The sequence below is a fragment of the Micromonas commoda genome, chromosome 9 (assembly GCF_000090985.2).
Source record: "Micromonas commoda chromosome 9, complete sequence".
Classification (NCBI taxonomy): domain Eukaryota; kingdom Viridiplantae; phylum Chlorophyta; class Mamiellophyceae; order Mamiellales; family Mamiellaceae; genus Micromonas; species Micromonas commoda.
The window spans coordinates 55239-66776 of NC_013046.1; the positions used below are offsets into that span (position 1 = coordinate 55239).

The 11538-nt window shown below is 64.8% G+C and overlaps 6 protein-coding genes across 6 annotated transcripts; 3 read left to right on the forward strand and 3 right to left on the reverse strand.

The window, feature by feature from the left end:
- Positions 1-11: 11 nt before the first annotated feature.
- On the reverse strand, positions 12-1763 carry MICPUN_105993 (predicted protein; the record flags this gene model as incomplete). The annotated part of the gene is made up of 1 exon (XM_002504406.1): positions 12-1763. The coding sequence occupies one exon, from the start codon at positions 1761-1763 to the stop codon at positions 225-227; it is 1539 nt and encodes a 512-aa protein (XP_002504452.1). The 3' UTR covers positions 12-224.
- A 513-nt stretch (positions 1764-2276) lies between these two features.
- Positions 2277-5090, forward strand: MICPUN_61047 (predicted protein; the record flags this gene model as incomplete). The annotated part of the gene is made up of 2 exons (XM_002504096.1): positions 2277-2316; positions 2491-5090. 2 exons carry the CDS (start codon positions 2277-2279, stop codon positions 5088-5090), a joined length of 2640 nt encoding a protein of 879 aa, XP_002504142.1.
- A 13-nt stretch (positions 5091-5103) lies between these two features.
- Positions 5104-6440, reverse strand: MICPUN_108845 (voltage-gated ion channel superfamily). The gene has a single exon (XM_002504407.1). It carries the CDS (start codon positions 6420-6422, stop codon positions 5184-5186), a length of 1239 nt encoding a protein of 412 aa, XP_002504453.1. The 5' UTR covers positions 6423-6440; the 3' UTR covers positions 5104-5183.
- A 632-nt stretch (positions 6441-7072) lies between these two features.
- Positions 7073-8674, forward strand: MICPUN_61049 (predicted protein; the record flags this gene model as incomplete). Its single annotated transcript, XM_002504097.1, has 1 exon — positions 7073-8674. The coding sequence occupies one exon, from the start codon at positions 7073-7075 to the stop codon at positions 8672-8674; it is 1602 nt and encodes a 533-aa protein (XP_002504143.1).
- A 129-nt stretch (positions 8675-8803) lies between these two features.
- On the reverse strand, positions 8804-10088 carry MICPUN_61050 (predicted protein; the record flags this gene model as incomplete). The annotated part of the gene is made up of 2 exons (XM_002504408.1): positions 8804-9263; positions 9421-10088. 2 exons carry the CDS (start codon positions 10086-10088, stop codon positions 8804-8806), a joined length of 1128 nt encoding a protein of 375 aa, XP_002504454.1.
- Positions 10089-10302: 214 nt separating this feature from the next.
- Positions 10303-11529, forward strand: MICPUN_84789 (predicted protein; the record flags this gene model as incomplete). The annotated part of the gene is made up of 1 exon (XM_002504098.1): positions 10303-11529. One exon carries the CDS (start codon positions 10303-10305, stop codon positions 11527-11529), a length of 1227 nt encoding a protein of 408 aa, XP_002504144.1.
- Between the last annotated feature and the right edge of the window lie 9 nt (positions 11530-11538).

Here is an 11538-nt window from a genome sequence, read left to right on the forward strand (position 1 = left end):
GTCGCGTCGCGAGAAGTGATTTTTCTTGTTTAGCAAAACAATGGGGGACTAAGGGTTAGCTGCACCGGCGTTGATTCAGTGCTCGCATCGTCTCGCGCCCGTGATCGCAGGGCGTCTTTGATTTTACATGCTCGCGGCTGCGATCATCTCGCGTGTCTATGAACATTTAGCCGCGGGCTGCCGATCATCTCGCCTCCTCGTGTCCGCGACTCTCGCTTCAAAACTCACTCGGTTCCCGGGTCCTCGAGCGTCGCGACGTCCACATCCTCAAAGATCCAATCGTTGTTGATCGGGGGGCACAGGATCCAACCGAAGAACATGCACGCGGGCCTGGTGGAAAGCGCGGTGGCGACGGCGAAGCCGAGGAACAGGGAGATGACGCAGTGCACGGTGACCCAGGTGGAGTTGTTCCCGCGGGTCCAGGTGTCGTTGTAGTAGGTGCAAACCTCGAGGAGGATCATGAAGAGGAAGTTGAAGATGAGCGGGCACAGGGACCTGGAGCCCCACTTGGAGACGCGCAGGTAATAGATCGCGCTCCAGTTCTTGCCCCCACCCAGCTCGTCCGGCTTGATCTGATCGCGCTCGGCCGCGTCGTACTTGCGGCGGCCCCGCACCAGAAGCGGGTCGCCCGCCGCGCCGAGCTCTTCCTCGACGTCGTCGGGGGAACCGACCGTGTACTTGCTCCCGCCGATCTGAACCACGTCCTTCTCCTTGATGTTCTGGTACTCACCCTTGTGCCCTTCGCTGGAGGAAAGATCACGCACGCCCGCCTTGGACGCGGGGGGAATCAAGGCGAAGAACGCCACGGAGGTGATGGTGGTGGTGAGGTAGGCGAAGAGCTGAATGAGAGGACCCCACCTGAACTTCGTCTCCCAGGTGACGTGGTAGGAGATCTGCTGCTCCCACACGCCGTTGGAGCGCCAGCCAAAGGCGTAAACCGCGGTGACGCAACCCGCGAAAATGACGCACAGGACGAACGCCGCCGCAGCCTTCATGGCGTTGGTCGCGGCCGGAGGGATGAAAACCTTGTTCCTTCGGAGCATGTGCCCGAAGAGGAAGTAGGGCATCATGGCGATGGTGCGGTGGATGGACATGAACCTCTCCAGCGGGGAGAAACCGATGAGACAGCCGAAAACCACGTGCACGATGACGGTGCGGCGGAGCTCGGTGGCGTAGGGTCGCCACATGGTCCAGCCGACGAGCGCGAGGAGGTACCAGTTGTCCATGACCGGGGTCATCATGGAGAGTCCGTTGAAGTGGGGCTGCGGGGTCCAGTTATCGGTGAACATGCCGGGCTTCCTGTCCACGCCGTTGGGGTGGGACCTGAAGCTGTTGTTCCAGTAGAGTCCGATGTACAGCGCCAGGTAGATGGACTGCACGATGAGGTACGGGATCAGAAGGTGCGCGATTATGTACCTGCGGCGCGTCTTGTTCGTGGTGGCGCTCATGTAGCCGGTGAGCAAGACGTACGCGGGGACGTTGATGATGGAGACGAAGTTCTCCAAGACGCACGCCACCTTGTTGCCCAGCTGCGCGAAGGGATGCACGAAGTTACCCGCCACGATCAGGCTCACGAGGATGAACTTGGCGATGTCCAGGCGGTACGGGTCGCTCTCCATCTTCATGCCGAACGTCTCGAGGTACTGCTGAAAGGAGCCGTCGCCGAGCTCGTCAGCCTGAGCATTGGGGCCGGAAGGGATGGAACCGTAGCCCGCGGGGGCCGCGACTCCACCCTTCTTTGCGCGCGGGGAGGTCGGGGCCATCGCAGCGCGCGAGTGTCAGTGCGCCGCCCGAGCGCGGACGGAGCCAGGTAATTTCGCCCTTTGTAACCACCACGAAATTATACGCACGAATAGACCGTCATTCTTGAGTCGGACCCGTGGTAACTGATCTGAGCGCGCCCATCTGGTAAATCAAAAACAGACCGTCATTTTTGAGTCGGGGCGTGGTAACTGTTCTGAACGCGCATATCTGGTAAAAATATCTCTCAAAATTTCGAGACGTTCCAAAAATATTAACTTGACTGTCGTTTCAGACTGGTCACCCCTGTGAAATCGGGAGTTATATACCTTTACCTTCGACAGGGGGTGCAGACGGCCGTGCGTCGATGCTCCCTCTCCATCCACCAGGGCAGCTGCATTTTTTTTGAACAAACCCTGTGAGATCGAGGAGGAAGAGGAAAGAGGCGGGATCTCTGCGTCGTTCGCGCCAGAGTAGTGGGCGCGGCCCTCCAGACGCAGGCGGGATTAAACCGGCGACTCGGATCTCGTGCGGACATGTTCGGCGCGCCCGCGACCCCCGCGACCCCCGCGTTCGGTGCGTGCATCACGCCGCGCCCGTCCCGCGGATCCTCCCAGTGGATGATGTTGCCTTTTCCAACAACAGATTCAGATTCAATCCGTTCCCTGCACGCCCTCGCGCCCCGCTCCCTCCTCCGCACGACGACATCGCGCTGACCCACGTCGTTCGATCGCTCCCCACTATTCACAGGCGGCTTCGGCGCGCCCGCGAGCCCCGCGCCCGCGGCGGGAGGAGGTCTCTTCGGCGCGCCAGCGAGCCCGGCCCCAGCCGCCGGCGGAGGGCTGTTCGGCGCTCCCGCCAGCCCGACGCCCGCGGGCGGCGGTCTGTTCGGTGCGCCGGCGGCGTCGACCCCGGCGAGCGGCGGCGGTCTGTTCGGTGCACCGGCGGCGTCGACTCCCACGGCGGGCGGCGGCGGTCTGTTCGGCGCCTCCGTGCCCGCGTCGACTCCCGCGGCGGGCGGTGGATTGTTCGGAGCCTCCCAACCTGCGGCGGGAGGCGGTCTGTTCGGTGCCTCCCAACCTGCGGCGGGCGGTGGATTGTTCGGTGCCTCGCAGCCGGCGGCGGGCGGCGGTCTGTTCGGTGCGTCCGCACCCGCGGCGGGCGGCGGTCTCTTTGGCGCGTCCGCACCCGCGGCGGGCGGCGGTCTCTTTGGCGCGTCCGCACCCGCGGCGGGCGGCGGCCTCTTCGGCTCCGCTGCGCCGTCGACGGGCGGCGGCCTCTTCGGTGCGTCGTCGGCGCCGTCGACGGGCGGCGGCCTGTTCGGCGCAGCCTCCGCCCCGGGTCTATCGACGGGCGGGGGTCTGTTTGGCGCGTCATCGCAGCCCGCGGGGGCGGCGGCGACGGGCGGGGGTCTGTTTGGCGGTACCGCTCCTGCGCTCGGCGGCGGCGGCCTCTTTAGCGGTCAGCCCGGCAACGCGTTAGCCCTCGCGCAGCCCCAGGCTTCGTTCCTGAGCACCACCAACGGCCAGCCGGTGCGCCACTACACGCAGTGGGGCGAGCTGACGCCGCAGTCGCAGCAGCAGCTCAAACAGCTGGAGGCTATGATCATAGCCGCGAGGGAGGACTCTAAGCTGTTGGACGGCGTGGAGAGGTTGGCCGAGTACCAGCCCCCGAAGAAGGGTTCGTCGGCGGTGGGTAATAAGAAAGGGGAGGTGGCCCGGCCGTCGCCCGGCGCCAACGGTAAGCTCACGAAGGGCGAGATCCAGCGGCGGGATCTGGAACGGGCGGCGAAGGCCACGGCCAACAGGCTGAAGCTGCTCGAGACGCAGCTGTGGAGCGATAACGACCGGCTGACCGGGTTGACCGAGGCGGTGGTCGAGTGCCTCCGAGACACCGAGCACGCGCAGGCCCGGCTTCAACGACTCAAGGATGCGCACGCGGCGGATGATCTGGCCAGGTCGCACGCGCTCGCGCACCCGAACCAGCCCCCCCCGCCGGCGGCGGCGCCCGTGTACCTGCCCGCCCCGCGTCGACCCTCGCCCTACCTCGAAAAAACCGTCGAGCGGCTCTACGCCACCGCGGAGGGCTTCGAACGCGGGACGCTGGAGATGGAGCACAACCTTCGCACGACGGGCAGGGTGTTGGGCGCGGGGGGAGGGGGCGCGGGCCACGGTCTGGAGGCTCTCACCGCGGCGCTGCACGGCCACGCGTCGTCGTTTCCCGCAATCGGATCAGGCGGCGGCGGCGAGGATGGGTTGGAAAAGTTTGACGGCGGCGTCGCGGCGCTCAAGGCGCTCCGAGCGTCACGAACCGGCGGACCCGCCGAGCACAGGTCGGCGGTGGAGGCGGCGAGGAGGTACTTCAACAAGGTTGGCGGAGACCTGGCCAAGCTGCACGAGCGGGTGTCGAGGGCCAAGGCTGCGCACCTCGCCAAGCTGAGGGAGAAGGGCGACCACAGAGATCCCTTCGCGGAGGCTGAAAAGGAGGAGGAGGAAGCGAGGCGGCTCGCGGAATTGGCGGAGCGACCCGAGGCGGCGATGGCCCTCCCCGCGCCCGGCGCGCCCGGTCAGCCGCTCGCCCTCCCGGCGCCCGCGACGGGCGGGGGGCTGAGCCTCACCACTCCCGGGGGCACGAGCCTCTTTGGCGCCCCCGCGGCGGGCGGCGGCCTGTTTGGCGGGGCGTCGGCGTCGGCAACCGGAGGCGGTCTGTTCGGTGCCTCGCAGCCGGCAACTGGAGGCGGTCTGTTCGGCGGTGCCTCGCAGCCGGCAACCGGAGGCGGTCTGTTCGGCGGTGCCTCGCAGCCGGCAACCGGAGGCGGTCTGTTCGGCGGTGCCTCGCAGCCGGCAACTGGAGGCGGCCTGTTCGGCGCAGCTTCCACCCCGGCGACGGGCGGGGGTCTGCTCGGCGGCGCAGCCTCCACCCCGGCGGCGGGCGGCGGTCTGTTCGGCGCACCCCAACCAGCGGCGGCCGGCGGTCTGTTCGGCGCACCCCAACCAGCGGCGGGCGGCGGTCTGTTCGGTGCGCCCGCGTCGACCCCGGCGGGCGGCGGAGGGTTGTTCGGCGCACCGGCGGCGTCGACTCCCGCGGCGGGCGGCGGCGGTCTGTTCGGCGCCTCCGTGCCCGCGTCGACTCCCGCGGCGGGCGGCTCCGGTCTCTTTGGTTCCCCGGCGCCGGCGACTCCCTCGTTTGGCGCGGCCGCGACTCCGTCGTTTGGCGGCGCGGCGCCGGCGGCGGCGGGGGGCGGGGGTCTCTTCGGAAGCCCCGCGCCCGCGGCGGGAGGTTTCGGCGCGGGCGCGTTTGGAAGTCCGGCGCCGGGTGGCACCGTCAGGCGGTCGGCTCGAAGGAGGTGACGGGAGGTAAACTACGCTCGACCTCGATGTACTAGTCTTGACATTCGCGATAATAATAAACACCAGCGGCGAACCGCCGTGAGTCGGGCTCTCTCACAACCTCAGGATGTACTCCGGGGTATCCCCTTCCATGTCCACCCGCACCTCCTCCCTGCTCCTCCTGCCGCTCCTGACGGATGCGTCGTTGTCGCGCTTGCCGTCCCCCGAATTGCCCGCGATGTTCTCCCTGGCGGAGATCGAACCCAGCAGCGAACCCAGCGTCTGGATGATGCTGGCCATCAGGCCGAGCGTGAGGGTCATGAACACGTACCAGAAAACCTTAACCCCGCCCTCCGAGGGCGTCAGGTCTCCGAGACCCACGGTTGACACGGAGATGATGGTGAAGTAAAAGGCGTCGAGCGCGGACCACGACTCCTGCGAGGACCAAAACACGAGTGCGCCGATGACGATGAGCGGTATCAGGGAGTAAATGGCGCCCTTGATCTGGTCCCGCTGGTTCTGCTCCTTCTGTTGTATCTCCCGCATCTTCACCAGGTCGCAGAGCATGCACATGGCCTCGAGCATGTCCAAATCGCCACTGCCGTCGAAGTCGGCCTCGTTGAATGCATTCTCGATGAATGCCCTGGCCTCCTCCTGCGCCTTGAACGTCTGCTTGCTCACGTCCATCCCGAGCATGGCACATATCTTCCCAGTAGAGCTCTCAATCTCCTCCAGCGTGATGGTCCCGTCTCCGTCTTTGTCGCACTCTCTCAGCGTGTCCGCGAGGACCTTGGCCCGCGAGCCGATGTGCGGGGGCTTGACCTCCTGAACGAGCCCGAGCCACCGCCTGAGGCTCTTGATGATGCCGATGATGACCAGCGCGAGCTGCGCGAGCGCGTACGCGAAGATCACCACGCCCGGAAGCGTAAATATCGCCAGGAAAACCCGCGCCCCTTCGCTATCCGGCGCGTAGTTGCCGTAGCCGATGGTGCTCAGCACCGTGAACGCCAGGAAGAGCGCCTTCTCAAACTTCCACCCCTCGAACCCCGAGATGACCGCCCCGTAGAACGACGCGATGGCGACCACCAGACCAAGCGCGGAGCCGAGCCGGATCGTGATCTTTTTCAGGCTCGAGATCTTGCGCATGAAATCGCGGTCCTCCTCGTCGAGAACCTCGGCACGGTCGCTACGTTTGGCGACTCCATCCCCCCTCTCCCGTGATTTTCGGGGGTATGAACTGTGCCGGGGGGCGTGCGACGCGCCGTGCGACCTCCCGTCCTGACCCGCGAGGGGTTCCCTAATCGCGCCGTTAGAATGCCCATTCTGGTGACCATGGTGACCGTTTTGTCCCATCTTGGGGCGCGGCATGCTCCCCCTCTCGTCCCCACGCGTTGGCATCTCTGCGGCGCTTCAGACGTCAACGAACTCGACACGCTGTGAAAGTTCGGCCCGCGCGAGATAGATAAAATCAAACGACCAGCTGGCAATTTTGTGCTTCTTTTTGTTCGATTTGCCATTGGCGATTTATCAAACCGCGGTTGACCTCACTGCTGACGCAGGTTAGAGAACTGGAAATAAATGGGAATAAAAATCCGGCTCCAGCAGCACGGGGACTCGGCTAGATTTCAAACCCATTCAAATATGCGCGCTCAGATTAATTAACTGACTGAATGAATCGGAGAAGTTTCTCTGGTTTGTAAACCATCGTCTCGGAAAAGGAATGAAAAGCGGATCGGCTGTCCCTATAGACAAGGTGTTATCATACCTGTCCATTTCACCGATAAATATGCGCGCTCAGATACTGTGAATGAATCGGAGAACTTTCTTTGGTTTGTAAACCGTCGCCTCAAAATCGGACTGGCCACCAAGGTGTTACGAAGCTGGAACTACTCTGTACACTCACTACCCAGTACTTCACAAACGCTTCTTTTCGGTTTCACGCGTTTGTCACGCCTTCATTGCGCGCTTCGCGTCGGCCCACGGAACGACGCGACACGAGCGCAATGTCCAGCAAGGAAGATCTCGAGTCTGAGGTCCAGCGGCTCTTGGCCATGAACACCAAGACCGTGGATTCCAAGACCGAGAGCGTGAAATCCCCGTTGAAAAAGGAGAACAAGAAGAAGGGCAAATCCGGGGCGGGCGACGAGAAGACTCCGCTGCTTAACGACGGCGGCGAGAAGAAGGGCTGGGGTATTTCGTGCGGAAACCCCTTCACCGGATGCTTCTCCGCGTGCTCCGGCTGCGTGTCATCGATCCAGGCGGTGCTCGGTGTGTACGGCTCGTGGATCGCCGGCGTGGTCCTCGTGGTCCTCGCCGTGTACCTCTGTCTCACCTTCCTCATCGTCCCGTCGGGCGGCGGCAGCACCAAGGTGAAGCTCGCCTTCGAGAAGGACCCCGCGACGCAGTGGGCCGCAATGGCGTCCGCCGCGTACAGGCCCATCGATTCCATCGCCGACTGGACGTGCGAGCCGTGCCAGTCCGCCGACGTCAAGCCCAGGGACGTCATCACGCAGACCATCCCGGAAGCCGACGGACTGTTCTACACTTCCGTCGTCAAGACCGACAGCCACCCCAAGGGCGTCCTGGTCCTGGTCCTGCGCGGCACCATGCTCGAGTCCGCCGCGACGTGGACCTCCGACCTCGACTTCTTCTACACCAAGACGAAGGGCATCGGCGAAAACACCGACGGCAAATTCGGCCACAAGGCGTCCGTCTCTTGGCTCCCCAAGGAGCTCGACGTGCACCCCGGCTTCTTCAAGCTGTACGAGATGTACCAGAAGAAGGTCATCCGTCTCATGGCGGAGAGCACCTTCATCCTGAAGAACCAGGAGTTCCCCGTCATCGTCGTCGGTCACTCCCTCGGCGGCGCGCTCGCCACCTACGCCGCGTACGACCTCTACGCGTCTGGTTTCAACGTCCAGGAGGTGTGGACCTTCGGGTCCCCGCGCGTGGGTTCCGAGGAGTTCGCGTCCGCGTACGCCAACGTCCTCGGCCACCGCACGTGGCGCGTCGTTAACAACAACGACAAGATCCCCCACGTGCCCCACTACCCCATGTACCACCACGTCCCCGCCGAGCTCTGGTGCAAGAGCGACAACGGCTCCTGCAACAAGTACGAACACGGCGACGGGACGGGCGAGGACTGGTCCCTCTCCGGCCACTACCACTTCGCGGGCATGCCCATCAAGTCTCTCGTCGACCACAACCGCGCGATGGGCATCCCCTTCGACGGTGCCCCCAAGTTCCAGGAGGATGCGCTGCTCACCACTTTCAAGAGCGGCGCGTTCACCGCGTCCTTCGACATCATCGCCGGACCGTTCCCTGACGAGTGCGCCGCCCGCGACGACAAGGACAAGTGCGAGAAGGCCAAGAAGGAGTTCACCGACACCAAGCAGCGCGCGATCGATTGGGCCACGACGAATGAGCAGAACGCGCTGAAGAAGATTATGTACGTCGCGCCGCCGCACCCGCCGCCGCCGTCGCCGCCGAGCCCTCCCCCCGGTCAGCTGACATTCGACGGCGTGAAGCCGGGGTTCGAGCCGGAGCTGGAGGACGCGGTGAACAAGTTTGGGGATGATATCCAGGGGGCGGAGAGACGGAGGTAAGAAAGGGGCTGCGCTGTACATATATAATCAACACTCGACAGCGACGTCGACGGCGGCACCTTTTGCACCTTTTAGTCTATAATCGAGATTCATTTGCGAAGGGCTGACGCCGCGAGACTCCCCCGTTCATCACGCGTCCTCGAACTCGCTGCCGAGAACCACGTGCCGCCTGAACCCGCTCGCCCTCCGTCGCTCCTCGCGCCACCACCACCCGCCGACGACGCCGGCGCCGATCGCCGCCGACGCGAACGCCGCCGCCGCCGTCTCGGCAGCCGCCGCCCCCCGACGCGAACCGTCGCACGAACCGTTACCATGAGCGTTACCGGCCGGGAAGACGTTCGGCCACTCCGTGCATCTCATGACCGCGTCCCAGTCGTCGTCGTCGGCCACCGCGTCCATGCACCGCGCGCGAGACGCGACGTACTCGTCCGCCTCGAACGGTTCCGAAGGAGGAGGAGGAGGAGGCGATTTCTCGTCGGTCCCGGCGCCGGGGCCCAGCACGACCCATCCCCGCGACTTACCCGACGCGTCGTCCGTCGTGTTCATCGCGCCGTACACCGACGTGAGCCGCGCCCAGACCGGCGGGTACCTGCGATTTGATACGCGTCGTCAGTGGTGGTGTCACGAAGGTACTTGTAAGTAATCAACGCGAAGGTACTTGGGTGCTTCCGTCGCGGCGGACGAATCGCGTCAACAAAGTCGCGTCAACACACCCGGGTGAAACGAAGGGTTCCGAGACTACTTACTTGTACCGCGAGACGTCCGCTATGAGGACCCTGTCGGCGGTCTCGTCGTACGCGGCGATCGGGGACATGTGTCCGCCGCCGTCCTCGCCCACGCCGGTTCTGAGAAAGTTGATGCCCACGAACTTTTCAGCCTTGGCGCCGCGGGTCGTCGGGAAAACAGCCTTGACGACGTCCCGGAACGCCGCCGCCGTGGACACCTCCGCGTGCACGTGTTCCACCTCGGCGAAACACGAGAGGTACGTCGCCCACTCGTGCAGCGTGGCGCCGTGCGTGGCGAGGAACTTGACGGACATGAGAGTCCCGTCCTCGTGGGTGGGCACTCGCCTGACGCACGCATCTTGCAGGATGGAGCGCTGGGTGAAGTACGGGTAAGGCGCGAACTCGACGTCGACGGGTGCGGTGACGGTGCGGGCCATGGCGTTCAGCAGCGTCGCCGCGGTGGCTGCGCTGCAGAACGCCTGGTTCCTCTGCGTGGCCAGATGCATGAGCACGTCGACGCCCGGGTAGTGCGTGCAGTCCCGCAGGAGCCGCTCGCCCTCGGTGCTGTTGAGCGGAATGTCATCCGTCGGGACCGGGAGCAGCGTCCTGCGGTCCGCGGTATCTCCCTCGCACGGGATACACGCGGCCAGCAGCGTCGCCACCAGCGCGACGAGGCGAAGGCGCGCCATACTTGTTTGGACTCTCAAAAGTCGGCCGTTCCTGTCTGCAAAGGAACCTTCTGTTTGTATCCGATCTCCATATCCGATGGCGCCGCTGCTGTCCGGCGGACAGCGCTCGCCCAGTTCCACGATGGGATCCTACGGTGACGTCCTGCCCATGCGCGGACGCAGTCGAAGGGCGCGCGGCGTCGCGTCCGTGTTGACCTCGATGCTCACCAGACCGATGGAGTCTCTGGGCGCGTGCGCCGCGATCTCGCTCTTCGTGTACGCGCTCGTCAGGTTCGGGGTCGGCGCCGGCGACGTCGGCGGCGCGTCCGGCGTCGGCGGCCCAGGCGCCGCGGTGTCCACCTTCGTCCCAGCCAAAATCGACGTCGCCAAGGTCCAGCGATCGTGCGCGTCGCGGACGGACGGGGCGGGAGCCGTGCTCGTCACCGGCAGCGCGGGCTTCGTCGGGTTCCACACCGCTCTCGCCCTCAAGGATCGCGGGTGGGGCGTGCTCGGTTTGGACAACGTCAACGACTACTACCCGACGTCGCTGAAGCGTGCGCGCATGAAGGAGCTGGAGAAGGCGGGGGTGCACACCGTCGAGGCGGACCTCAACGACAGGGGCGTCGTGCGCGACGCCCTCGACGCGTGCAAGTTCACGCACATCCTCCACCTCGCCGCGCAGGCTGGGGTCCGATACGCGGTGAAGAACCCGGGGAGTTACGTCCACTCCAACGTGGCGGGCATGGTGAACATCATGGAGGAGATCATACGGACGTCGCCCATGCCCAAGGTTGTGTTCGCGTCCTCTTCCAGCGTGTACGGCTTGAACACTGAGGTTCCGTTCAAGGAGAGCGACGTGACGGATTCGCCCGCTTCGCTCTACGCGGCGACCAAGAAGGCGGATGAGCTCCTGGCGCACACCTACAACCACATTCACGGCGTCGCCATCACCGCCCTACGGTTCTTCACCGTGTACGGACCGTACGGCAGGCCGGACATGGCGTACTTCTCCTTCGCCAACAACATCGTGCGGGGCAAGCCCATCACCATCTTCAAAGGAGAAAACGACGCGGAGCTCGCGAGGGACTTCACGTACATCGACGACGTGGTGCAGGGCGTCATCGCCTCGCTGGAGACGAGCGAGGCGAGCGGGAAGAAACCGGACGGGTCCAAACCCCCGTTCAGGGTCTACAACCTGGGAAACAAGCATCCGGTGACTGTGAGCGATTTCGTGACGACGCTGGAGAAGCACATGGGCAAAAAGGCCAAACGAGAGTACGTGCCGATGCCGAAGACTGGGGACGTGCCGTTCACCCACGCCGACGTGTCGAGGGCGGCGAGGGACCTGGGGTACTCGCCGCGCACCAACCTGGACGACGGGCTGAAGAAGTTCGTGGACTGGTACAAGGAGTTCTGCAAGGGGGCGGCGTGCGCGGGGATCCAATCCTACGTGCCGGCGTGAGATTTTTTG

Excerpts from the sequence above, each read along its gene's own strand:
- MICPUN_108845 (XM_002504407.1), bottom strand. The coding sequence starts at position 6,422 with ATGGGACAAAACGGTCACCATGGTCACCAGAATGGGCATTCTAACGGC.